This window comes from Trichomycterus rosablanca, chromosome 7, assembly GCF_030014385.1.
Source record: "Trichomycterus rosablanca isolate fTriRos1 chromosome 7, fTriRos1.hap1, whole genome shotgun sequence".
Taxonomy (NCBI): Eukaryota; Metazoa; Chordata; class Actinopteri; order Siluriformes; family Trichomycteridae; genus Trichomycterus; species Trichomycterus rosablanca.
The window spans coordinates 14,965,690-14,992,352 of NC_085994.1; the positions used below are offsets into that span (position 1 = coordinate 14,965,690).

Here is a 26,663-nt window from a genome sequence, read left to right on the forward strand (position 1 = left end):
TTTAAATAATTAAACAATTTATTATAGTCACACATATTAATTCAGTTTTTATACTTAATACTTTATGTGAATTTCTGTTGAAAAAATAATAACGCAGTATACAGAAGTTACAAAGATGAGCCGAAACAAATCATCAGCATCTATCTGATACTACAGTATATTCCAGGTAACATCAACATCATTAATCCAACAACTACTCTCTATTCGTTTGGCTGCCATGGCCAGATAGTTGTTTATACTTATAAAGTTTGGTATTTCGTTTTATTTATTAATATTTATTGTTGCTCATTGGTAAACTAACATTCTTAGTGCATGTTCATCATTAGGTTTCATGTTTTCTTTTTCTCTTGATTTTTTTTTTCAGTCACTTGAGGTCCAAACCACAGGATCTGTCCACAGGATGAGTTGAAAGTGTGCAAAGTTGTCGGCCACCATCCGTCCTTATGCTGCCGCTTCCCGCCTCAAAATTTCACAGTCTTTATCAGTCCAAGTGAAAGGATATAATGTGAGGATGACTAGTACAATGGCACACAGGTATGTTCTTAATAACAAATAAGTGTGGATATTCTACTAGTAACCATGATACTATATGGAGGCTTCAAGATTTTCTTTATAAAGTTCTTTAAAGCATTTTAAATGCAGCATTAAACATGATGATAAAAATATCATATTTTTTTTTTATTTCACAAAAGAAAAAAACAAACACCTACAAAAAGTTCACAGTTGCAGTATAGCTCATTCTTACACTCCCCTGTTCTCTGCTCAGTTCAATACAAAAAAAAAGAGCATCAGACAGGCAGAGTAATGTGCCAGGTTGGGTGTAGTGTGCAAGGCGCTCATGGGAAATGCAGTTTTTCTTTACTTGTAGTGCTTTCACAGAGTTATAAAAAAGCCATGCAACAAAGAATAGGGATCATAGAGAGGAGCCACAAGGGATGGACTTCGTATCCCAGGATGCTGCTGTTCACAGGAGATCTATGGGACAAGGGAATACAGGAGGAGGCCGGCTCTCAGGTCTGATCCAGCCATTCGGCTCGTTTTGGAGCTTTGCAGGTGTGTATGTCCACCGCCTCTTCACAATCCTTACATTCGACTGCGCAGCACCATTTAAACTTGCACTCGCACTTAGTGATGCGTTTCACACGTGTTGTGTCGTAACCTCGGCCACAGCACATCACCTCGCAACCATCCGTCCCTCGGGATGATTTGTTACAGACGCGTCCAGCCGTGCCCAGCGAACCTTAAAAACAAACAGAATAGCTCATCAACTGTTGAGTAAAATTTCACTGTTTACAAACAACATTTGTAGTGTTTTACTTTGAATAGGACATGTGTCCACATACGCTACCTGGCAAAAGGATGTGGAATTTATTTCTAATTTTGTGAAGTTTAGGGAAGTCTAATATACACCGATCAGCCATAACATTAAAATCACCTTCTTGTTTCTACACACACTGTCCATTTTATCAGCTCCACTTACCATATAGAAGTGCTTTGTAGTTCTACAATTACTGACTGTAGTCCATCTGTTTCTCTGCATGCTTTGTTCGCCCCTTTTCATGCTGTTCTTCAATGGTCAGGACCCCCACAGGACCACTACAGAGTAGGTATTATTTGGGTGGTGGGTCATTCTCAGCACTGCAGTGACACTGACATGGTGGTGGTGTCTTAGTGTGTGTTGTGCTGGTATGAGTGGATCAGACACAGCAGCGCTGATGGTGTTTTTAAACACCTCACTGTCACTGCTGGACTGAGAATAGTCCACCAACCAAAAATATATACAGCCAACAGCGCCCCGTGGGCAGTGTCCTGTGACCACTGATGAAGGTCTAGAAGATGACCAACTCAAACAGCATCAATAGATGAGCGATCGTCTCTGACTTTGCATCTACAAGGTGGACAAACTAGGTAGGAGTGTCTAATAGAGTGAACGGTGAGTGGACACGGTATTTAAAAACTCCAGCAGCGCTGATGTGTCTGATTCACTCATACCAGCACAACGCACACTAACACACCACCACCATGTCATTGTCACTGCAGTGCTGAGAATGATCCAACACCTAAATAATACCTACTCTGTGGTGGTCCTGACCATTGAAGAACAGGGTAAAAGCAGGTTAAAAAAAAAGCATGCAGAGAAACAGATGGACTACAGTCAGTAATTGTAGAACTACAAAGTGCATCTACAGGGGTTGGACAAAATAACTGAAACACCTGGTTTTAGACCACAATAATTTATTAGTATGGTGTAGGGCCTCCTTTTGCGGCCAATACAGCGTCAATTCGTCTTGGAAATGACATATACAAGTCCTGCACAGTGGTCAGAGGGATTTTAAGCCATTCTTCTTGCAGGATAGTGGCCAGGTCACTACGTGATGCTGGTGGAGGAAAACGTTTCCTGACTCGCTTCTCCAAAACACCCCAAAGTGGCTCAATAATATTTAGATCTGGTGACTGTGCAGGCCATGGGAGATGTTCAACTTCACTTTCATGTTCATCAAACCAATCTTTCACCAGTCTTGCTGTGTGTATTGGTGCATTGTCATCCTGATACACGGCACCGCCATTGGATGCACATGGTCCTCCAGAATGGTTCGGTAGTCCTTGGCAGTGACGCGCCCATCTAGCACAAGTATTGGGCCAAGGGAATGCCATGATATGGCAGCCCAAACCATCACTGATCCACCCCCATGCTTCACTCTGGGCATGCAACAGTCTGGGTGGTACGCTTCTTTGGGGCTTCTCCACACCGTAACTCTCCCGGATGTGGGGAAAACAGTAAAGGTGGACTCATCAGAGAACAATACATGTTTCACATTGTCCACAGCCCAAGATTTGCGCTCCTTGCACCATTGAAACCGACGTTTGGCATTGGCACGAGTGACCAAAGGTTTGGCTATAGCAGCCCGGCCGTGTATATTGACCCTGTGGAGCTCCCGACGGACAGTTCTGGTGGAAACAGGAGAGTTGAGGTGCACATTTAATTCTGCCGTGATTTGGGCAGCCGTGGTTTTATGTTTTTTGGATACAATCCGGGTTAGCACCCGAACATCCCTTTCAGACAGCTTCCTCTTGCGTCCACAGTTAATCCTGTTGGATGTGGTTTGTCCTTCTTGGTGGTATGCTGACATTACCCTGGATACCGTGGCTCTTGATACATCACAAAGACTTGCTGTCTTGGTCACAGATGCGCCAGCAAGACGTGCACCAACAATTTGTCCTCTTTTGAACTCTGGTATGTCACCCATAATGTTGTGTGCATTGCAATATTTTGAGCAAAACTGTGCTCTTACCCTGCTAATTGAACCTTCACACTCTGCTCTTACTGGTGCAATGTGCAATTAATGAAGATTGGCCACCAGACTGGTCCAATTTAGCCATGAAACCTTCCACACTAAAATGACAGGTGTTTCAGTTATTTTGTCCAACCCCTGTATATGGTAAGTGGAGATGATAAATGGACAGTGAGTGTAGAAACAAGGAGGTGGTTTTAATGTTATGCCTGATCAGTGTATTTCTTATTAGTAAGGTCTTACCTCATTTATGGCCATGAAAATCACATCACGAACCATGGAACAAGCCTGTGTGATATGCAATTTGCAATAAAATTCAAAATTTAAGGTTTGTGTTTAGCGACTTAACATTTCACATTCGCATAGCATTTAAGTGCCTCATGTTTACTGGTTAATTTGCACTATGAGGCGGTCCTAGCAATCCTACGGCAATTCAGTTAGCAATCGGTTAGTCAAAATGTCCAAGATGTCGAAGTGTAAAGCAGCTATAAACACTACTCAGGTAACTAAGTTTGGAAAACTCCCAACCAATTCTGTGGACACAGAGGGGGTGTGCCAAAACACAGACAAGAATTTTTGACTTTGAGATGATCGCTAAGTCATGTTCTGGGTTTACATTAAACTATTAAGGTAGGCTGTGTTGTGTATTGTAGCTTCCATTTATTCTATCATTTAATTTATCAGTGTAATTTAATGACTGCAGTGAAATGTGGCACTTAATGTGGCAATTTTATTTGTAGTTCCTTGCTTTTTTACATTAGTTATACAGTAACTGACTGTGTACCAAACAAATGTTTGCACACTAAAATAAATTCCATATTTATGGACATTCTTTTTTCAGAGTCTGTCTGCATATTTACGTTTGCGACTCTATCCAAAGGGACTTACAATTATCACTGAATACAATTTGAGCAGTTAAGGGTTAAGGGCCTTGCTCAAAGTCTTAACAGTAGCAAATTGGTGATGGTGGGGCTTGAACCGGCAACCCTCTGATTACTAGTTCAAAGCTACAGCTGCTTAAACTGACCAAATTTAACATCAACAAGCAATCAGTATCACCCTTACAAAATGCTGGTCGGTCCAGCACTTATGCTTTGTGCATGTCATTGTGTTTACGAGTTAAGCGAAGCTCCTGCCTCAAAAGAATCCGTGTCACCGGAGTCTCACCGTGCCCTGCGGTCGTACTCCCATCAGCTCAAGAACTGTGTTGGCAGGAAAAGGGAATGGCTTTTGTAAAATGAGCCTGTTGTATCCTTGGGCGTGCAAATACCACCAGAAGGGTGGGGTGGGGGTTACTGAGCCACTGAAATAACTGAGCTGTAAGATGTCTGAGTCAGACACAAACCCAAAGCAAACACCACCTAGACGGAACCCACACACACCAACACGGGTTGTGCTTCGCCGCTCCAGCTGCCGTTGCCGTGACAGTAACACAGCTGCAGGACAGTGCAGCACTGCCACTCACAGTGTGAGTTCACACCTGCATCCTCAGTGCAAGTGCTGAGGTAATATAATTCAGTAAGCATTAAATACATGATCAGAGCTAATCCAGAAGCAAATCTGATCTTACTAAAGGCATGGTAAAAATCACATGCCTGTTACACAGAGAGGTCTCTACTAGGGATGTGTATTATCAAGCTAGATGTTTTACAGTCTGATACAATGACACAAGTACCCAATTATATTTACTTTAAATATGCTATTAATATCATACAATTTGATTAATACGAATGGCTTAATTAATTACTTACAAAATCCTTGTCTCTCCATGTCATTATGCTGTGCACTCACAAGACCACATTCACTGCTAAACACTTTCTGTAGTTACACTTAAAATGTCAAGTGTTTTACTTTTTCATTTACTTAAAATATTTAGAAGAATTTCTTAATTTATCCATGTCTGTTTTACCCCAACTTTATCCTATTCAGGGTCACAGTGGGACGATTCACTGAACGAAAGGCAGGAAACACCCTGGACAGGTCGCCAGTCCAATACAGAGCAAACACACATACCCTTATACAAACACTCACACCTAGGTGGACTTGAGTAGCTCCAATTAACCCGACTGCATGTCTTTGGACTGTTAAAGGAAACCCATCCAGACACAGGGAGAACATGCAAACTCCACCTAGACTGCTCCACCTTTTGCTGTGAGGCAACAGTGCTACCCACCAAGCCATTGTGCCAAAGATTGTATTCTGATTTAACAATGAAGAAGGGTTAGCACGTTTCCAAAGACGATTTGAGAAAAAAAGGTGTACCCCAATAATTAAGAGTGGATTCAATGACAATACTTAAGAGAGCAAGTGAAGTGAATTAACCACCCAAGTAAATCAACTTCAAGTCATCCAGTAGATATTGAATTATGGCTTGGTGGGTAGCACTGTCGCCTCACAGCGAGAAGGTCCTGGGTTCGATCCCCAGGCGGGCCGGTCCGGGTCCTTTCTGTGTGTAGTGTGCATGTTCTCCCCATGTCTGCGTGGGTTTCCCCCAGGAGCTCCGGTTTCCTCCCACAGTCCAAATACATGCAAGTGAGGTGAATTGGAGACTCTGAATTGCCCTATAGGTGAATGGGTGTGTATGTATGCGTGTCTGCCCTGCAATGGACTGGCGTCCCGTCCAGGGTGTTACTGTGTGCCTTGCGCCCATTGAAAAGCTGGTATAGGCTCCAGCACCCCCTCCCGCTACCCTAATTGGTTAAGCGGTTTTAGTGAGTGAGTGTTCAGAATCAAACAAATAGGACTTGATAAGCAGAATCAGGGATTAAAACTATTATTCCTGCTGAATCATCATACTAACGCATAAACCTGTGTCGCTCCCAAAAGTTGAATTTAAAGTCTATGCTGTTGCTTTTGGCCATTTAGTGTACATCAGTCTTGCCATTTTTGGTTGGGTATTTTCTATAATGTTTTGCATAGTTTTTGGCTCTAATTAGAGTACCATGTAAAAATTGATGTATCATTGCACCAATGGGTGCATAAAGCCATAAATTCTCTCTAAAAACAACGTTAAATTAGAATGAGTAACACTGTAAAACCTTAATCTTAACACAGTCATAACATGACACCTCTACAACAGGTCAATTTGCAAATTCCTGCCATGTCAGACCTGCCTTCATTTGTAATCGCTGATGTTATATGCCACTGTATCTCATTAGATAAGGGCGAGTGTGTCCTGTAGATGAGTGTCTAACTGCATTCCCTCTGGGCAGCGGGGTCACAGTGCAAGAGTGTCAGGGATTAACGGGGCAGAAACATCACGCTCCACCTCTCATGACCCTTTCAAATCCTAACACTCCTCCTGTTGCCCCAGGGCCTGTATGGCAGAGGCCTGAGCTGGGGCAGGTGTGAGAATCGGCTTAATGCCGCCAGCAAATCCCACCAGTCTCATACATAACCTACACACTTTAGATGAACCGGGCCGTATTTACAAGACACAAGACAACTTTTGGTGACTACAGTTCATGATGTCTACAGTGATCTGAAGCAGGGGTATATTCTATATTTCAACATCTGTGGGTCATGCATTATGAACAGACTTGGTAAAAACTAATCAGGAGTCATCAGTCAGTGTCACTTACCTGCAGCTTTGTCCATTAAACAGTAGTCAGGCGAGTTTTCAAAGTACACCAGGTCATTCTTGGTGGCGTTCCTGAAATCCTTGTTGGCCACGGTGAATCCCGTTCCATCCTGGTTTACAGTGACTTCAATGGCACCATTGTATTTTTTGCGGAGGTAATCTCCAGTCTTTCGGAAGTCTGACATTGCCAGCCAGCATGTCCTCAGCGTGCAGGAGCCGCTCACACCGTGGCACTTGCACTCCAGCTTCATAAAGCGTTTTACTGACTGGTGGTGTAAAAAAGAAAATGCTTTAGAAACCTGCATAGTCTATTGATAAAATATAAACAGAAATATAAAGAGCCAATAAATTAGGTCACTAATAATAATTTGGTTAATACATGCAAAGGTCTTTAATAATAGAGATGCAACATTACTTTTAAAATTGTGTTGGTTAATGGCCAGTTATAAATCCAATAGGGGACTTAAAAATCATATAAATGGCTACAAATGCTTTTTTATACATAGTGTAAGAATAGCCCTTGTTGGATGGGATTAGTTTCTTAGGTTGATTTTCCTCTACTTAAACTCTGGATGTCAGTGCATTGAATCTTAGATAAATGAGGTTTTATTATTTATTTTTAATTAAAAGGGTTTCTGTCACAGGCAAAAATTTTGATGGTTTAGAATAGATTGCCTTTGGTCATATATACATATGCACATACAGTAAAATTAAATTTTTCTTCTGCTTATCCCAGCTCATCTGGAAGCTGGGGCCAGAGGGCAGGTTCAGCCACCATACCGTGCGTGAAAGGCCTTGCAACACACAGACAGTCGCTACATGGCAGAGCTGGGATTCGAACCATCAACTTTTTGATTGATAGCCCAAAGATCTACTCACTGATATAAATCAGAGGGTGGGAAACAGAGAGGAATTCACCACATTCTTGTGTCATTTACATGATTTTGTTTTTTATTTGACAACATCTAACTTTAGCTATTTAAGAAACTTATATTAAAACCGTCCATCTGATTAAAACTTTTGATGCACACTTAGGTATGAGGTAACTCCATTTAGACTATGCAAATGGTCTGAATCCAGTTCACACCTTTAAGGTTGCCAGGTTTTTCCTAAGCAGTGTTTTTGTAGAATTGATTTTTCACTGGATCTTGGCCTTCCCTTTTTCATTGTACAACAACAAGAAAATATCTAGTTAAAACATTGTGCTACATAAATTAATGTACCCTGTGTTGCCTCATGTTTAAAATTAGGTAGCTGTTAAAAATAAGAACCGATAGTAGACCAATTATATTGGATCACAATTGTTGGATCACCATAAGCACACAGTAATCTTGGTGGCCAAGAAACAAAATCAAACTCATGAATACACCGATCAGCCATAACATTAAAACCACCTCCTTGTTTCTACACTCACTGTCCATTTAATCAGCTCCACTTACCATATAGTAGCACTGTAGTCCATCTGTTTCTCTGCATGCTTTGTTAGCCCCATTTCACCCTGTTCCTCAATGGTCAGGACTCTCCCAGGACCACTACAGAGCAGGTATTATGTGGGTGGTGGGTCATTCTCAGTATTGCAGTGACACTGACATGGTGGTGGTGTGTTAGTGTGCGTTGTGCTGGTATGAATGGATAAGACACAGCAATGCTGATGGAGTTTTTAAACACCACACTGTCCCTGCTGGACTGAGAGTAGTCCACCAACCAAAAATATCCAGCCAACAGCACCCTGTGGGCAACGTCCTGTGACCACTGATGAAGGTCTATAAGATGACCAACTCAAACAGCAGCAATAGATGAGTGATCGTCTCTGACTTTACATCTACAAGGTGAACCAACTAGGATGGAGTGTCTAATAGAGTGGACAATAAGTGGACATTGTATTTAAAAACTTCAGCAGCGCTGCTGTGTCTGACCAATTAATACCACATCACAACACCACCATGTCAGTGTCACTGCAGTGCTGAGAATAATTCCACCACCTAAATAATACCTGCTCTGTAGTGGTCCTGTGGGGGTCCTGACCACTGAAGAACAGGGTGAAAGCAGGCTAAAAAGGTATGTAGAGAAATAGATGGACTACAGTCAGTAATTGTAGAACTACAAAGTGCTTCTATATGGTAAGTGGAGCTGACAAAATGGACAATGAGTGTAGAAACAACGAGGTGGTTTTAATGTTATGTCTGATCACTGTATCTCCATAATAACTCAAGAAGGATTTCTAAAAAAGAAGGTGAAGGAGCTTAATCCCCGTAAAATATATTTTAACGTTTTACAAAGAATTACCTTGCAAAATCATGAGAATGTCTATCAGGATGGGACTAAAAATATCAACCCACACCTGTAAAAAATCTGAGATCCCCACATACAACTAAGGGCATCCAAATATGGGTAATGCTGAAAATTTGGCCTTTTATTGCACAATCTTTGCAGTCTCTTACCATTCTTCCACAGCGGTTGTTATGAAGGTTCACAAGTGCTCGTGCATCTTTCACGGTGCGCTCCTTAGCATCAATAAAAGCTTTAGCAAAGTTTATCCCATAGTTAATATTGTCACTGCAGCCACCCCAGTCAAACTCGCCGTGCTCGTCTCTGGCTTTGCCTCGCTTGTGCGGGTCACAGATGCAGCTCTTCAGCTCCCCCTGGCTACAGGCGCGGGTAATGGCGTACACGACGCCCGCCGACGAGATCGCATACACAAAGGCAGCTTCCCGACTGCCTGCACAAAAAGAAGGGTGTTACAGAAAACAGTGACGAGCACACACAGAGACAGACACAATGGCTCAGTCCCTCACTCACTCAAACATTTAATCACACACTCCATCTTGTTTAGGTGAAAGGCTCGCAATCCTAAACAATATCACACACACCCGCCTAACTCATTCCTCCGCTTGTGACGAGGCCAAAAGGATGCGTCAGCAGGCAGCATAAGTGTTACTTTTAAATATTAGTGCAGGATTAATCTCTATGGGATGGGTTCCTCTCCACTCAGATAAACTGTTTAATGCAGGGTATTGTGATACCCTGCTCCCTTCGGTTGTGGGAAAGTCAGCTGAGGTAGACTGCTGTCCTTAACACGCCCCTGTCTGGACTAAGAACAGCCCTTGCTTCCAGCCATACACTAATTCATTTCGTTAAACTAAAATATGAAAATATAAACCAGTAATTACTGGTTTAGTGTTATGGAGTACTGCAGTTATGAAGTACTGTATAGACGGTTGTACATCCAAATGTTTCTTTACTTTCTACACAGGACTCTTGAAGCTCTTTTCAAGTGACTGTTAAGTTCTTTCTTATCTCCTTGACCAAGTATTTTCTTGTCTGGATGCCCAATTTGCCTAGACGGCCAACTCTTGGAAAGTTCAAGGTTGTGCCAAGCTTTGTTTATTTTAAAATTATCAAGTCCACTGTGGTCCTGGGAACATTTAAAGCCTTAGATAGCTTGATTTTGTCCTTGCAATGCCATGGATATTGTGGGTTCTAGGTGTGTGCTTTTCCAAACTACATCTGATGACTTCTAGACACATCTGAAGGATCATTAAATCAATCAAGATCTTGCAGTTTTAAAACACTGTTGTATATTTTAGGACTGGCTAAGAAGAAGTTTTCCCAACACACTCCATTTAATGTGTTTCCACAGTATTTAACATTTTTTCCAAAGTTTAAGCATATTTCAAAAAGTTTGTCAAGCTTCTGTTATGCAAACATTCATAAACTAAATGGCTACAATGGAGAGAGTGCATGGCTGTTTTACTAAAAGGATTGCCACTGTTTTATACAACCTAACTTTGTGTTCTTATTATAGGGTAGTGAGCAAAACATTAGCTGTAAGCATAGCAATAATTCAGCCTTGTTTATAAGAGGGGGTTGTCAACTGGCGGCCCATGACACATGAAGTTGTGGTCTGCACTTCTGTAAAGACTATTTTATCTTTACATTTATGCAACAGTGCAAGAAATGAGCTCATATTGTGTCTACTGTTGTGGCACATCCTAGCCTAGCTGACAAAAAAAGAGAACTGTTGGTTTATAAACTGTGTGCCAAAGGTAGAGCATGTGAAATAGTGCATAGTATTTAAGGGGCATGGCAGACACACAACAAAGCAAAGCATGATAAGTAGCATCTACACTTAATGGAGGACGAGGTGAATTTTTTGTCCATAACAGTCAGGTATAAATAGCCCCATATACTATCATTTTAAAAAATGCTCTTTCACTTATAATAAGGACGGTAAGAGCAAGGGTAATTGTTGCAACCTAAACAGCAGGAAGACAAATAGCAATACACTACTGTACATTGTAATCATCTTAATTCCAATTCTTCACAATATACACCGATCAGGCATAACATTATGACCTTGACCTTGTTGTGTCCTTGTTTCTACACTCACTGTCCATTTCATCAGCTCCACTTACCATATAGAAGCACTTTGTAGTTCTACAATTACTGACTGTAGTCCATCTGTTTCTCTGCATGCTTTGTTAGCCCCCTTTCATGCTGTTCTTCAATGGTCAGGACCACTACAGAGTAGGTATTATTTAGGTGGTGGATCATTCTCAGCACTGCAGTGACACTGACATGGTGGTGGTGTGTTAGTGTGTGTTGTGCTGGTATGAGTGGATAAAACACACCAATGCTGATGATGAGTTTTTAAACACCTCACTGTCACTGCTGGACTGAGAATAGTCCACCAACCAAAAATATCCAGCCAACAGCGCCCCGTGGGCAGCGTCCTGTGACCACTGATGAAGGTCTAGAAGATGACCAACTCAAACAGCAGCAATAGATGAGCGATCGTCTCGGACTTTACATCTACAAGGTAAACCAACTAGGTAGGAGTGTCTAATAGAGTGGAAAATGAGTGGACACGGTATTTAAAAACTCCAGCAGCGCTGCTGTTTCTTATCCACTCATATCAGCACAACACACACTAACACACCACCACCACGTCATTGTCACTGCAGTACTGAGAATTATCCAACACCTAAATAATGCCTGCTCTGTGGTGGTCCTGTGGGGATCCTGACAGCATGAAAGCAGGCTAAAAAATTATGTAGAGAAACAGATGGACTACAGTCAGTACTTGTAGAACTACAAAGTGCTTCTATATGGTAAGTGGAGCTGATAAAACGGACAGTGTATGTAGAAACATGGAGGTGGATTTAATGTTATGGCTGATCGGTGTATATAATATTAAAAAGGCAAAATGCTGAAACAAGCAAGAAAGCAGCTGTCTTAAATTCCTGATATATTTCACCTCCTGAAAAGTTTGGAGGTTTCACGTGGTTTGCCATATCTCTAACATAGAGATCTTTAAGACTGTATCCCTTTCAGTCATACACCACCACACAAAGAGACACTCACTGCGTTGCATGACTCTGCCGAAGACGGTGTGGTCACGCTCGATAGTGCTGCAGTTCCATCTGTGATGTCTGAACTGATGTTGGCACTCCCTGATCCACTCCTTTCCTCCCTCACTGATCGACTGCATTATGTCTGGATGCTTCTGACACAGTTGTCTCTGCTTATTCACCAGTCCTGGCACGTTATCACATATCACCCTCGCACCCAAAGCACCAATGTACCTGTAACACACATGTTAAAAAATGCACAGTTGCTTAAATATGTAACTTCATAAAAATGTTTATTAATTAAGTTCAAGGGCTGTAGCAACAGTTTGGAGTTTTGGGTGTTCCAGCATAAATTGAGCACCATTAAGGCATAGTTTGATCATTTTGGTGTGTTGCAACTCCACTGGCCTGCACATGGCCTGACATACTGTAGATCCCTTAAGATAAATTGAAATGTCGATTGTGAGCCAGGCTCTCTTGAGCAACATTAGTACTAAAACTTACAAATGCTACTTTGACTGAATGGACAAAAATCGTGTTAAAAGTCATCCCAAAAGAATGATAGTTGTTATAGCTGCAAGGTGTGGGAATTAATAGGACAACTCCCCCATTCATCAGCCAGTAGAGTTTTAATTTAATCAAAACTGAATATTTTTTGCTATGGCACTCCAAACTGTGGTCAGGTGAATCCTTTAATATTCCTTAGATGTGTCTAGAACTCCATTGGAGTCCACAAGCTGCAATATAAATTGATTAGACATAGGATTAAAATGCACCCATTTGGGTCTATAAAGTCTATGAGACCCACAATTGCATACACTGCATCATCAGGACATAGTCAGGTCATAATGTTAAAGGCACAGTGTCAGGATCTCCACAATGCTTTCAGGAACACAGGACCACAGTGGACCCAATATATTTTAAATGAGGCTTGGCACAATCTTGAACCTTCCAGGAGTTGGCCATCTGGTCAAATTAGGCTGTGAGCAAGAAGGGCCTTTGTCAAGAAAGTAAAAAAGAACTCAATGTTCATTCTAAAAGATATCCTGAAGTGCTTTGCAGAGATTAAAGTGCCTGCTTGACGAACAACCATCATCACAGCGTCCCATAAACCATACCTTTATGGCAGAGTGTCAATATAGAAGTCAATGCAAGTAAAAGGCCTTGCACATCACATGGCTAATATTGTCACTATTTGAAATATGGTGGTGGCAGCATCATAGTGGAGGTTGCTTTTCAGCAGCAAGAGAAGGGGGGGGGGGGGGGGGCAAATAAATGGAAAGACAGATAAATGGCGCAAAATACAGAAATATCCTCCTCCAGAAGAAAAGAAAACCTCCTCCAGAGCATGCAATCTCAAATGAGGTTCACTGTCCCAAATCTAAAACTTGAGGCATACTGTCAAAGCAACAATGAACTGGCTTTGCGACAAGACTCTGAATGTCCTCAAGTGACCCAGCCAAGGCCTATACTTAAACCCCAGGAATCATCTGTGGAAAGACCCAAAGTCAGCTGTTCACAGATGCTCACCATCCAGTCTGTGGAGCTAAAGAGGATCTGCCAAGAAGAATAGGATACTCTGCCAAAATCCAGGTGTGCAATAAAACATGTTTATCATTATTGCTTATAAAGTGTAGGGTAAATGCCAATTACATAACAAAGGATGCAATTCATTAATATCATTGCTAACACCTGTATTTGTCCTACTCATTTCAAAATCAATCCAGGTTTGTGCAAGACATGCTTGAGCATTACATACACATGTTGTATAAGTTTCATTCATTGGAAGCTTGCTAACATGTGCAAGACCAACTTTCCATCACATTTCAATAATTGGCCACTCTCTGGTAAATCAGCAAACAAACTGGATACTCAAGAAGTGGTATTCAAGCCTATATAAAGAAATGTGAGAATTTAGGGGAGGTCAAGAAGACTGTGGACTGAAAGGCCAAGAAAACTTTCTTAGAGTTTACTTTTTGAGAGACTGAAGAAGTACAGCAATGACCTGGCTTAGCATCATCACAGAAGAGTAGCAGAAAAGAGTAGGGTCCAATCATCGACAATATGTAAGAAGAAGAGCTGGAGAGAGATGGAAGAATGAGGGCTTGAATGAGCCTGTTGCCAGAGGAGCCTGTATAAGAGAAACACCTCACAAAACTTGCTCTGATCCAGTCGACTAGCCATCACAAATTTACCCTTGTCAAAGTCCATTTTAAGAAGTGATTGTTCACTTGCTGTCTAATATATCACATGAATATATAATGTTGTGGCTGATGACTTTGTTTTCATTTCTACACTTATTAGCAATGGGTGTGACTGAACTAATCAGGAAGTGTCCACATACTTTTGAGCTGGAGAGAGATGGAAGAATGAGGGCTTGAATGAGCCTGTTGCCAGAGGAGCCTGTATAAGAGAAACACCTCACAAAACTTGCTCTGATCCAGTCGACTAGCCATCACAAATTTACCCTTGTCAAAGTCCATTTTAAGAAGTGATTGTTCACTTGCTGTCTAATATATCACATGAATATATAATGTTGTGGCTGATGACTTTGTTTTCATTTCTACACTTATTAGCAATGGGTGTGACTGAACTAATCAGGAAGTGTCCACATACTTTTGGCCATGTATTGTAACTCAAGCTTTGTTACCCATTGCTCACATGCTTTCTATTGTCCCTTTAGTATCTCTCTATCTCTCTTCGTCTCCAGTTTCCACTCCTGTTATGGATGTCCTCATTCCATCACTGCCCCCCGTATGTTTACCATTTCCCAAACGCACACCCTCATTCCCCAAACTGAGTTGGCACAAACTATACACAATATAGAGAGTTCATCTCTCTGTCTTCCTTTGTCGTTGTATCTGTACCATTCCTGTTCCTTATTCTGTGTCTTTGACTTAGTTTGAGATACAACAGTACAAGTCTCTCCTTGCACAACAATGCAGAATACTGTATATGTTCCCTAAAACAGGAATTAATCATTTTTATGTTTTATTTAGTAGGAAAGGTCCAGTCATCCTGACAATTTCTTTTGATAAAAACCCTATATTTTAAAAGATGGGTACATTTGTAGCTTAGTTATGAGGCTTCCGATTGATTTAACACAACAGTAAATCATTTGACCTATTGTTAGGAAAATAGTCCAGACTATACCAGGTTTTTTTTCACACAAATCTGCTGCTACACATTTAGAAGCAAATCATTTATTTAATATAATAATATAATTTATAAACATTTGGATGTGGCTGAAATTGGTGTGGCTAAAACACCTGACCGTATTTATTAGCAACAATGACCACATACTTTTGGCTATAAACTGTGTATATATGCATCTAATGGTCAAATACAACAGATGATAAGTAAAATGCAAATAAAACTGAAAGCTGCAGTTTTTAAACCGTTTTATTCCTTTTTGATACTCGTTTTTTCCACATGGATATAAACATGCATTAACAAACTGCCTAGTTATTTACAAGCAAAGATAAGTCTAAAAGTTTCAGCTTCTTAAAGCATAATTGCAATAATATTAGGGATTTTACCATCTACTAGTCATAAAATTGTTAACAGATTCAGAATCTGCAAAAATATGGCAAAGTTGAAAAATAATATTAAATGCCCATGACATCTAGTTACCTCATTAAACTTCATTAAAACTTGACATGTTCTGTAATAAATATAATATTAGTTAACACCATCATTGCATGTACAAAAGCAAGTTAAGGCTCAACAAAGGAAACCATTTATCAGCAACATACAAAAAAAATGCTTAGTTATGCTCTAATTTATTGTCTGTCATGGTATGGCGGTGTGTTAGTGGCAATGACTCAAGCAAATTGCACATCTGTGAGGGTAACATTAATGCTGAGGCCTACCTATGCATTAAATATGTATAAAGTATCTTTCTATCCTTTAAACAACATGTGCAGACACAGGCCAGTCAAAGTGTCCACACTAATGTCCCTGTCGATCATCAAAGCACCTACAATGGGCATTGGAACTAGACTTTGGAACTAGACATTGGAGTCCACTGGAACTAGTCCACTGGAACTAGACGTTGGAGCTATAGAGGAGACTGGTAAGACAAATCCTGTTTTTTTCCAAGACCATGTAGACGGTCAGGCACATGTGTGTCATTCACACACAAGAGAGCTTGTACCAGGATGCACTATAGTATGATCAATGCTGCAGTGTACAGAAGTTGAAGGAGCCACTGGTGTTGTCCTGGTACCAGATACAGATGTCTCACTGGGTCAAAGCTGTTTTGACAGCATTTTAGGCGAGCGGTCAAGTTTTGGCTCACATGGGTATAACTCTTGTTAGAAAACGCAGTTAGTCACTGCATCTACAAATGTAACTTACAACTCAAGACACCACACCCATTTACTCACTCACACTTACAGTTCAGACTAGCCAATCCACTTTCTGCATATTTCTCGGATCCAAAGAGACACCCAGATACTCATTGGAAATCCACACAGACATGACTAGTTCATAGGTCCTCAAGAACCTGGTTCTATGCAGCACCACTGTGCACCAATATAGCTCTACTTTTCAGTACAAAATGCATTTTAAATCAAACACTGGATTTTACAGAAACAGTTCAATTAATTGGTTGACCCAACATCTCCCTGTTTATAGAAACACTCCTTACTGGGCTGAACTGATCATCAGCTGACACCTGATCTGCATCATCACTTTGAAACACATTACTGACCAAACCTGTTGAGTTGTGTGTGTACTGCGAAGTGAACTGTCTGGTCCTCCACTGCTCATATGGTTGACTGGGTAATATTAAGAGGGTGGTACCTCGTACAGAGCCCACACACACATTTCGCAGTGCTTTTACACATGACTGTGGGATGGATAGGGGCTTTTACTGCTGCGGTAAATCATTATCCACAGGACTGTAACAACACACCGTAAAAACACATTGTAGAGCCCCTGTCACGTACACTGTGTGAGAGAGAGAGAGTGAGAGGGGGATCAGATATGGTTATGCTTGACTGGGAAAAGAATGCATGACTATAGTAATTTGCCCCTCATCAGGATGGCTAAAGAGCTAATAAAGCAGAACCACTATTCACCTTTCCTGTCTTAGAAGGACCATGATTATAACAATTATTAGCAGTAACTAATAAACTAGTAAACATTTTCAATATTTTAATATAATTTTACTTATACAAACCCCATTTTCAGAAACATTGGAACATTGTAAAAAGTAATGCCTGCAACACACTCCAAAAAGTTTGGACAGAGGTGTGTTTACCCTTGTGTTCCATCACCTTTCCTATTATTGGGCAGAGATAGCCTAGTGGGTAGAGTTTGGGCTATCAATTGGAAGATTGTCGGTTCAAATCCAGGCTCTGTTATACTGCCACTGTTGGGCCTTTGATCAAGGTCCTTAACCCTCACTGTTGTAGCACATACTAAATGAGGCCTGGAATCACCTCGCTGAAATCCTTTCCCAGGAAAAGTGTCTCTCTAAAATACCAATATATGTCTCTGTGCCAATGGTACACTTGCAAAAAAAAGTCACCCATGCCATGGGCACTGATGCACCCCATTTACAGATGTCGGCTTTTGCATCTTTTACTGATAACGGTCCTTTTCATCTTTGGCATAGAAAACTTGACATGCATTTTTCCCAAAAAATAAGCTGAACTGTGGACTCATCTGACCACAGCACACACCCAGAGAGGCATTTCTGCATAGAATTGATGTTTCTCTCTTTGTGTAATAGAGTTTTGGTTGCATTTCTCAATGCAGCACCGGACTGTGTGAAGTATCAATGGTTCAGTGGTTACACGGACTGAAATCTATCCAGATTCCCTGAATCTTTTTACAATATTATGAACAGTAGATGGAGAAAGACTAAATTATTTACAGTCTTGCATTGAGAAATGTTCTTTTTAAACTTTAATTATCTTTAATTGTCTTCTGAAGTTTGTTGGTGAGCCACAACCCATAATTGCTTGTAAAGACTGATCCTTTGGTGGATCCTCCTTTTATACCCAATCATGCTTTTTACAACTGTTACCAATTCAGCTGCTTATTGTGGAACTCTATAACTTGAATATATGAAATAGGAACTTTTTACTTTTATTTCGCCCCAACCACATTCGTCACCTGACATCAACAATCTGGAAGACCTTTGGGATAAACTGGAACATTGTTTGGGAACCAGGCCTTCTCATCCAACATCGGAGCCTGATCTCAGAAATGTACTATTGACTGAATGTGCAAATTAGCAAAGCCACTCCCTCTTGTAATCAGAGAAGTGATGACTGTTATAGCTAAAATGAGAAGGCCAACCGCATGTTGTTGCTTTCAGTTTTGGATTTGAGTTTTGTCCAACAAGCTCATGGTCAGTTGTCTACACAGGTTTGGCCTTCATTTATTTATGATTAATATATATGATTTAACTGCTAATCAAAACCAAAAGAGGTACGGCCACATACAAAAAATTTGATTACCTATCTACAAATACTTACGAATATTTAGTAAAAAAGAGACAATCAGATGTAGATTCAAAGATAAATAAATTATTATAATAAATGTATTAATGACTATACTTTCCAGACTCCCTCACTCTGGTTTACAAGATAGAGGCACTCATGGACACTAAACAGTAAAGTTTTTTTATCATATGTTGTTGTTATTAATAATTTACCAAGACATTGGAGGGAAAAAATTATATTGTATTCCCAACAGAGAGGAAACAGAAAGTGTGTAAAGAGGCAATTCCAATGTGCATTAGATGCCATTCACACATTTAAAACATTTTCAGTCTCCACAATCAAATTGTAGCAAAGCATAAATCAGAGCAAAATTTAAAACAATATCCAAGGCTTTGTTCCCTGAGCCACAGTGGCCTGAATAATTTTGAAATACAAGATGTTTGGCACAACCTTTAACAAATTCAACATCCAAACAAGTAATATCAAACATCTTTGGACAGATCTAAAGAGGGTTCTTAGGTGCCTGCCGTCCAATCTGGTGGAGCTTGAAAGAATCTGCCAAGAATGGGATAAACTGCCCAAATCCAGGTGTGCAAAGCTTGTAGAGACAAAAACTTGCAGCTGTAATTAGTGCCAAAGGGGTTCTACAAATAGTACAATAAAGGGTCTAAACACTTTTGTGAATTAGAGTTTTCAGTTTATCATTTTTAATGAATTTTACATGTTTTACATGAACTCTAAAAACATATTGTCACTTCATCATTATGGGTGAATACATGTACAAACCCCATACCTGAAAAAGTTGGGACATTTTGTAAAATGTAAAGTAAAAACACTCATTTGTGATTTGATAATTCTTTTGAGCCTTTAGTTAACAGAAGTACAAATAAATGACCTTTAATGTTTTGGCTAACTTTTTGAGAATATTTTGTAAATATTAAGTTTTGAATCTGATGCCTGCATCACACTCAAAAAAGTTGGGATGGGGGCAAAAAAAAAGAGTGAAGATTTTATAGAAAATTCTAGTTACGTCATTTTAAAACATTCCACAATTGGTAACAGGTGAATTGGTAACAGCCTGGACTGAAGGCAGGTCAATCAAGCAAGCAAATAGGGGTTTTGGCTCACCACTTTGCTCCAACCTTTGTGAGAGGATTGTCATTTATTTTCAAAAGAATATTTCTCAGTCAGCATTGCAAATAATTTGTCTTTTACCATCTGCTTTACATAATATTGTGAAAAGATTCAAGTATTCCAGAGAAATCCCAGTCCACGAAGAGCAAGACCGCAAACCACTGTTAAATGTGAGTTAAAGGTTCAAAAGTCCCAAATTCTTCTATAACTGCTTTTTACAAAATGTCTCATATTTGTAGATTAATCAGTAAAATGACAGCATTATTAAAACTATATATAAGGGATCTTCAAAAAGTTTTACGCACTGTTATATTTTTGTTGGAAATAGTGAGGGTGGGAGGAGAAGTAATTGGTCTGAGAAACTGAGAGAGCATATAGTCTGGATTTAGTGCCATCTGATTTCCACCTTTTTGGATCAAAGAAGCTTAAAGGGGAAGAAGATGATGATGATGTTAAAGCAGTGGTGCATCAGTGGCTACGAACTCAACCAAAAATATTTTTTGCTGATGGCATTAAAAAGTTGGTACGACGCTGGGAAAAATGCATCGGAAGGTGACTGTAGAAAAGAGATGTAATTTGTTTTTGAAATTCTTAATAAATAGAGTTTAAAAAGTGTGGAAACTTTTTGAAGAACCCTCCTATATATAGCATTATATACATATGAATATAGCTTTATTGTAACCATTTATTCTACATTTACAACTTTGACAGCTGGCATTTATTATATGAGTTTTAAATATGCCAAATAGTCTTTGGTAATATAAAGTAATATAAAGTGTTTTAATGTTTTAATAAAAGCAAATCTAGCTAAATTTAGGAAACATCAAAAAGTGGCAGCAGTCAAAGCTCTCAAGCTTCCTCATCCCCTGCCATCCTTTACTCCCTAACAAACTGGATGATTTTTAACTGAACAATGCTCTAAAATTCCAAACCACAAACCACCTACAATATAAAAACCATAGAAAAATGAGAGAAAATAAGTTAGTTCATTTCAGACACAAACATGTTCCTCGATAGCTTACGATGAGCCCTCAGTCTGCTTAGGGTGATGGATGATATGATTAGAAAGAGTAAGCAAGTGAGAGAGCAAAAAGAGAGTGTGAGGGAATGAGAGACAGACTGCCTGACCTCTCCTGCTCTAGTCTATATCCTTGGTCAGTTTGCAATGTCAGACTTTTTGGCACATAATACGTCAGTAGTCAAGGATGTCCTGATTTGCTTTTTGAAGAAGAAAACTCCCCATTGTTAGATAGTATTATAGTAGTAGCAGTCAGTAATTCAGATAGTAATAAGGTCAGTACATCTATTGGCATGTTATTCATCTTACTGTTCATCTAGATTTCCATGAGGCTACATTTCCAACCCAAATCTGACCTTTTTTTAGTATGCGATACGGATTTGCCTCTTTTGACTCTTTTTTCCAGTTAGGATCTGGGCTACCGTATGGCTAAATTAGAATTCACAATTTTTGTGTCAACCCAGCTCATCATTTCTTAAACAGATTCTGGGTTCATATTACCTAAAATGTTTAGCATTTATTTGCAAGAATTACAAAAAAGTACACTAACACACATATTATATAAATCATATTAGCTAAATTCTAAATTAAAACATTTGTGTAGAGTATTTCCTTAAATATGCACACCCTTAAACTAATACTTTGTTAAAGCACCTTTTATGACTTTTATGTGTCCAGTCTTTTTGGGTAGGGGTCCATCAGCATGGCACATTTTGATTATTTGCCCAATATTTCTTGCAAAAGCACTTCTTGCAAAAAAATCTTCAGTCTACCAGTGTGTTACATACTTACTCGCCCACACACAAGGGAAAATTAAAATACTAAATACACCTACTGGCATGTTTTAGAAGTAAAAAGGACAACAAAGTGCCTAGAAAAACCCAACACAGACCCAGGAAGAAAATAACTCCCCACCAAGAGTTACTGGTGGAGTGGGTCCAACTCTGGTCCTGGAACTGCATCAAAATACTATAATATGACAGCAAAAAGATACTGATTAAATATTACTAGAATGATTGGAAGTCAACAAAAACTCATGAATGCAGACTCATTACTATTCACACAACTCAACTTCACAGGGTTGGGGCAGGGTTAGTAACATCTTTTAGATGAAATCCAACAAAATACAACATGAGAAATTCAACTGCATGTCTTTTTAACAACACTTTTCAAATCTGAATAAATACATGAAAGCATATGTATAGTTTATATGTAATTGTTGCATTAATCTGAAATAACGGCTTTATTCTGATTAGGGTTGCGGTGGGTACAGCACCACACAGAAACAATAGCCACAAGGCTGGAATACACCCAGGAAGGGCACCAGTCCCATCCACTCACTTATTTATACCTAGGGCATGTCTGAAGTAGTCATTTCACATTTTGCATGCTTTGTGAGGTGAAAGGACATGAGTACCTGGGGTAATCTATGTGAACATCTATAAAACATGGAAAACTCTGTACAGACATTAACCAGAGGCAAAATTTGAACCCAAGTCTTCAGGAACATTTCTGAGACTATTGGAACCAATGGTGTTAGAATTTACATGACTAAGCTGAATGTGTTTATACGGTTTTAGTTTTTTTTTTAATTAAAAGATAAAATAAGAATACAGATACAATATGATTGTGTATTACTGAGACAGACTGAGCTAATGATGTCTTAAGATTACACATTTGTTACATTTTGCAGAATAAGAGTTTATTAAATTGAAGTAATTTTTACTATGATATTTTAATGCCTAGTTCTAATTACAGATAATGATATTATATAATACACTTATCCAATATCTAATAAAATTTACATAAAATTGCATATATATGATTGTTGAAACAAAAAAAATCATAGTTTTTAAACAAATGACAGAATTTTTTATTGAATATAAATGTTTAATTACTAATATTAAAGTAATCCTAATAAGAATTCAGTACTTACAAAAATCTATCTATCTATCTATCTATCTATCTATCTATCTATCTATCTATCTATCTATCTATCTATCTATCTATCTATCTATAGGGTGAATCTATCTATCTATCTATCTATCTATCTATCTATCTATCTATCTATCTATCTATCTATCTATCTATCTATCCATCTTATTTTTCTTCTGCAGATAGACGTACACCATGGGTGACAGATTAAGAACTTTTTGTGTGTTGAAAATGATGCCGAACAGGTTGAGACCTTCCTGTAAATCATATTACACATATGAAGTATGTTTTGTGAATAAATGGTTTCCGCCATTCAAGTGTTAACATAATTTTGACTCACCCTGTATATATATATATATATATATATATATATACAGTGGGGGAAATAAGTATTTGATCCCCTGCTGATTTTGTAAGTTTACCCCCTTACAAAGACTTGAACAGTCTATAATTTTTATGGAAGGTTTATTTTAACAGAGAGAGACAGAATATCAACAAAAAATCCAGAAAAAAAACATTAAATAAAAGTTATAAATTAATTTGTATTTAATTAAGGGAAATAAGTATTTGATCCCCTACCAACCAGCAAGAATTCTGACCCCCACAGACCGGTTATGTCCAAATTAGTCCTGTCCCTGTGTAAAAGACTCCTGTCACAGAATCAAATCTCTCGACCACCATGGGCAAGACCAAAGAGCTATCAAAGGACATCAGGGACAAGATTGTAGACCTGCACAAGGCTGGAATGGGCTACAAGACCATCAGCAAGAAGCTTGGTGAGAAAGAGACCACTGTTGGTGCGATAATTCGAAAATGGAAGAAATACAAGATCACAGTCAATCACCCTCACTCTGGAGCTCCATGCAAGATCTCACCTGGTGGGGTAAGAATGATTCTGAGAAAGGTGAGGTCAGTCCAGAATTACACGGGAGGAGCTTGTCAATGATCTCAAGGGAGCTGGGAGCACAGTCACCAAGAAAACCATTAGTAACACACTTCGTCGTAATGGATTGAGATCCTGCAGTGCCCGCAGAGTCCCTTTGCTCAAGAAGGCTCATGTACAGGCCCGTCTGAAGTTTGCCAATGAACACCTGAATGATTCAGAGAAAGCTTGGGAGAATGTGATATGGTCAGATGAGACCAAAATTGAGCTCTTTGGCACCAACTCCACTCGCCGTGTTTGGAGGCAAAGAAATGCCCAGTGGGGATGGTGTTCTTGGGGTCATATCCAGCATTTCTCTGCTCCCAGCTCCCTTGAGATCATTGACAAGCTCCTCCCGTGTAATTCCGGGCTGACCTCACCTTTCTCAGAATCATTCTTACCCCACCAGGTGAGATCTTGCATGGAGCTCCAGAGTGAGGGTGATTGACTGTGAGCTTGTATTTCTTCCATTTTCGAATTATCGCACCAACAGTGGTCTCTTTCTCACCAAGCTTCTTGCTGATGGTCTTGTAGCCCATTCCAGCCTTGTGCAGGTATACAATCTTGTCCCTGACGTCCTTTGATAGCTCTTTGGTCTTGCCCATGGTGGTCGAAAGATTTGAACGAAAGAAACTGATTCTGTGACAGGAGTCTTTTATACAGGGACAGGACTAATTTGTGTGCCTCATGGGCACATAACCGGTCTGTGGGGGTCAGAATTCTTGCTGGTTGGTAGGGGATCAAATACTTATTTCCCTTAATTAAATACAAATTAATTTATAACTTTTATTTAATGTTTTTTTTCTGGATTTTTTGTTGATATTCTGTCTCTCTCTGTTAAAATAAACCTTCCATAAAAATTATAGACTGTTCAAGTCTTTGTAAGGGGGTAAACTTACAAAATCAGCAGGGGATCAAATACTTATTTCCCCCACTGTATATATATATATATATATATATATATATATATATATATATATATATATATATATATAAAACTCAGTTGGCACTACCTTTTTCTTAAGGCTAGATTGAGAAATATATAATCAATATATATATATATTCATTATATTTCTGAGACTGAGTAAAAGTCTCATGACTTTTTCCTAATAGTTGAGAGAGGGTTAGAGTTCAGATTAATCCTACAACATTTAATAAACCATTTTAGTAAATACAATGCAATACAAAATCAAAGTTTACTGGTCTTGGTTGTTGAATTTCGTATGACTTTCTTCCATAGATAAAGATATCAAATCATAATAAACAATGCACTCATGAGTAGAAATTCATGAGGGGGGTAATGTTAGGGATTAGATAGCAATGTAGTTATGTTGCCAGTTATAATAAACACAAGCAAGTGATGGAAGATAAATGTAATAGGTTTGGTAGAGCATCTATCTCACAGAAGAGGAGAGTAAGGTTTACACTCACCACCAGGATGAGTCCACGCGGGGTGTGAGGATGAGCAGGAGGATGGTGAAGGCGCAGTACAGTCGCGAGGAAGCGCGCGTGCCGGATTCTCTGAGGATCCCGAGCGGTCCGTGACTTTTCCCAAAGCCGAACATCTCTCAGTCTGTCCTCTATCACAGTGAACGCGATGTATCTGCTTCCCTGTGATTCCCTGTGATAACAGTGCCAGTGGAACCTGCTGACGCGAAACTCAATCACATCTGCTCATGCCGGGGCGCGCGCTCGTCCGCTGACTCTGTGCCCGGCACTTTCGGCGCTCCATTTAAAAGTATTCCCCACTGGCACACGCATCAGAAATAATCCGAGCCAGAGCGTTACAGAGAGCGATTCCCCACTCCTTTCTTTTTTTCCCACCTCCTTTAAAAAACTTTTCCAGTCCAGTGCGCGTGTAGTCAGTGCGCGATTCTCCGGCCAAAGTGAGTCGATTCGACTTTAATGTGCGAGCGTTCCCCGAGTTATGAACCAACAGCTGGCTGTGAGTGCAGTCCACTCTGCCATTAGGACATCTCTCTCTCTCTCTCTCTCTCTCTCTCACTCTCTCATGTAGGAGGAATGCGTTCGCTGGGGGTTTAGGAATGCCACCAGCCCCGCGGTCTTTAGTCGCATTGTGCAGGATTTACAAAGCCTCCCTCACTCACTCACACCTAGACACAAGTTCGAGCGGCAAAGCCACCTTCTGCACTGTTTTGGATAGTGGGGAAAAGATGGAGTACATAGACGAAACTAGACAGTTCTTACCGACGGTTTCGATCCCTAGGTGGGGCGGTCCGGGTCCTTCTGTGTGGAGTTTGCATGTTCTCCCCGTGTCTGCGTGGGTTTCCTCCGGGTGCTCCGGTTTCCTCCCACAGTCCAAAGACATGCAAAATACAAAATTGTTCATGACTGTGTTCGATATAACCTTGTGAACTGATGAATCTTGTGTAATGAGTATCTACCGTTCCTGTCATGAATGTAACCAAGTGTAAAACATGACGTTAAAATCCTAATAAACAAACAAACTTACCGATCAAATCCGAGCCTGTCATCTACAACCACAAATCAGAAAAAATGTTGGGACAGCATGGAAAATGCAATGTTTCTTACATTTACTTTTACTTTTATTTCATTGCAGACGGGATGAACCTGAGATATTTCATGTTTTGTCTGGTCAACTTCATTTCATTTATTAATAAACATCCATCCATCAACATCAGGCCTGCAACACATTCCAAAAAAAAGTTGGGACAGTAAAGCACTGACCACTTTGTAATGTTGCCATTCCTTTTCACCACACTTAAAAGACGTTTTGGCACCGAGGATACCAAGTGATTTAGTGTTTCAGCTTTTATTTTGTCCCATTCTTCCTGCAAACACGTCTTAAGATCAAGTGCAACAGTACGGGGTCGTCGTTGTCACATTTTTCATTTCAAAATTCTCCACACATTCTCTATTGGGGACAGGTCAGGACTGCAGGCAGGCCAGTCCAGTACCCGTACCCTCTTCTTCCGCAGCTATGCCTTTGT

At 39.8% G+C, this 26,663-nt stretch overlaps 1 protein-coding gene across 1 annotated transcript; it reads right to left on the minus strand.

Annotated features, from left to right (window-relative positions):
* Window positions 1–25,262, minus strand: wnt2bb (wingless-type MMTV integration site family, member 2Bb). Its single transcript, XM_062999042.1, has 5 exons — window positions 25,123–25,262; window positions 12,238–12,458; window positions 9,315–9,592; window positions 6,875–7,139; window positions 1–1,240 (listed from the first exon to the last, which is right to left on the minus strand). The coding sequence occupies exons 1-5, from the start codon at window positions 25,254–25,256 to the stop codon at window positions 1,011–1,013; spliced, it is 1,128 nt and encodes a 375-aa protein (XP_062855112.1). The 5' UTR covers window positions 25,257–25,262; the 3' UTR covers window positions 1–1,010.
* Window positions 25,263–26,663: the final 1,401 nt, after the last annotated feature.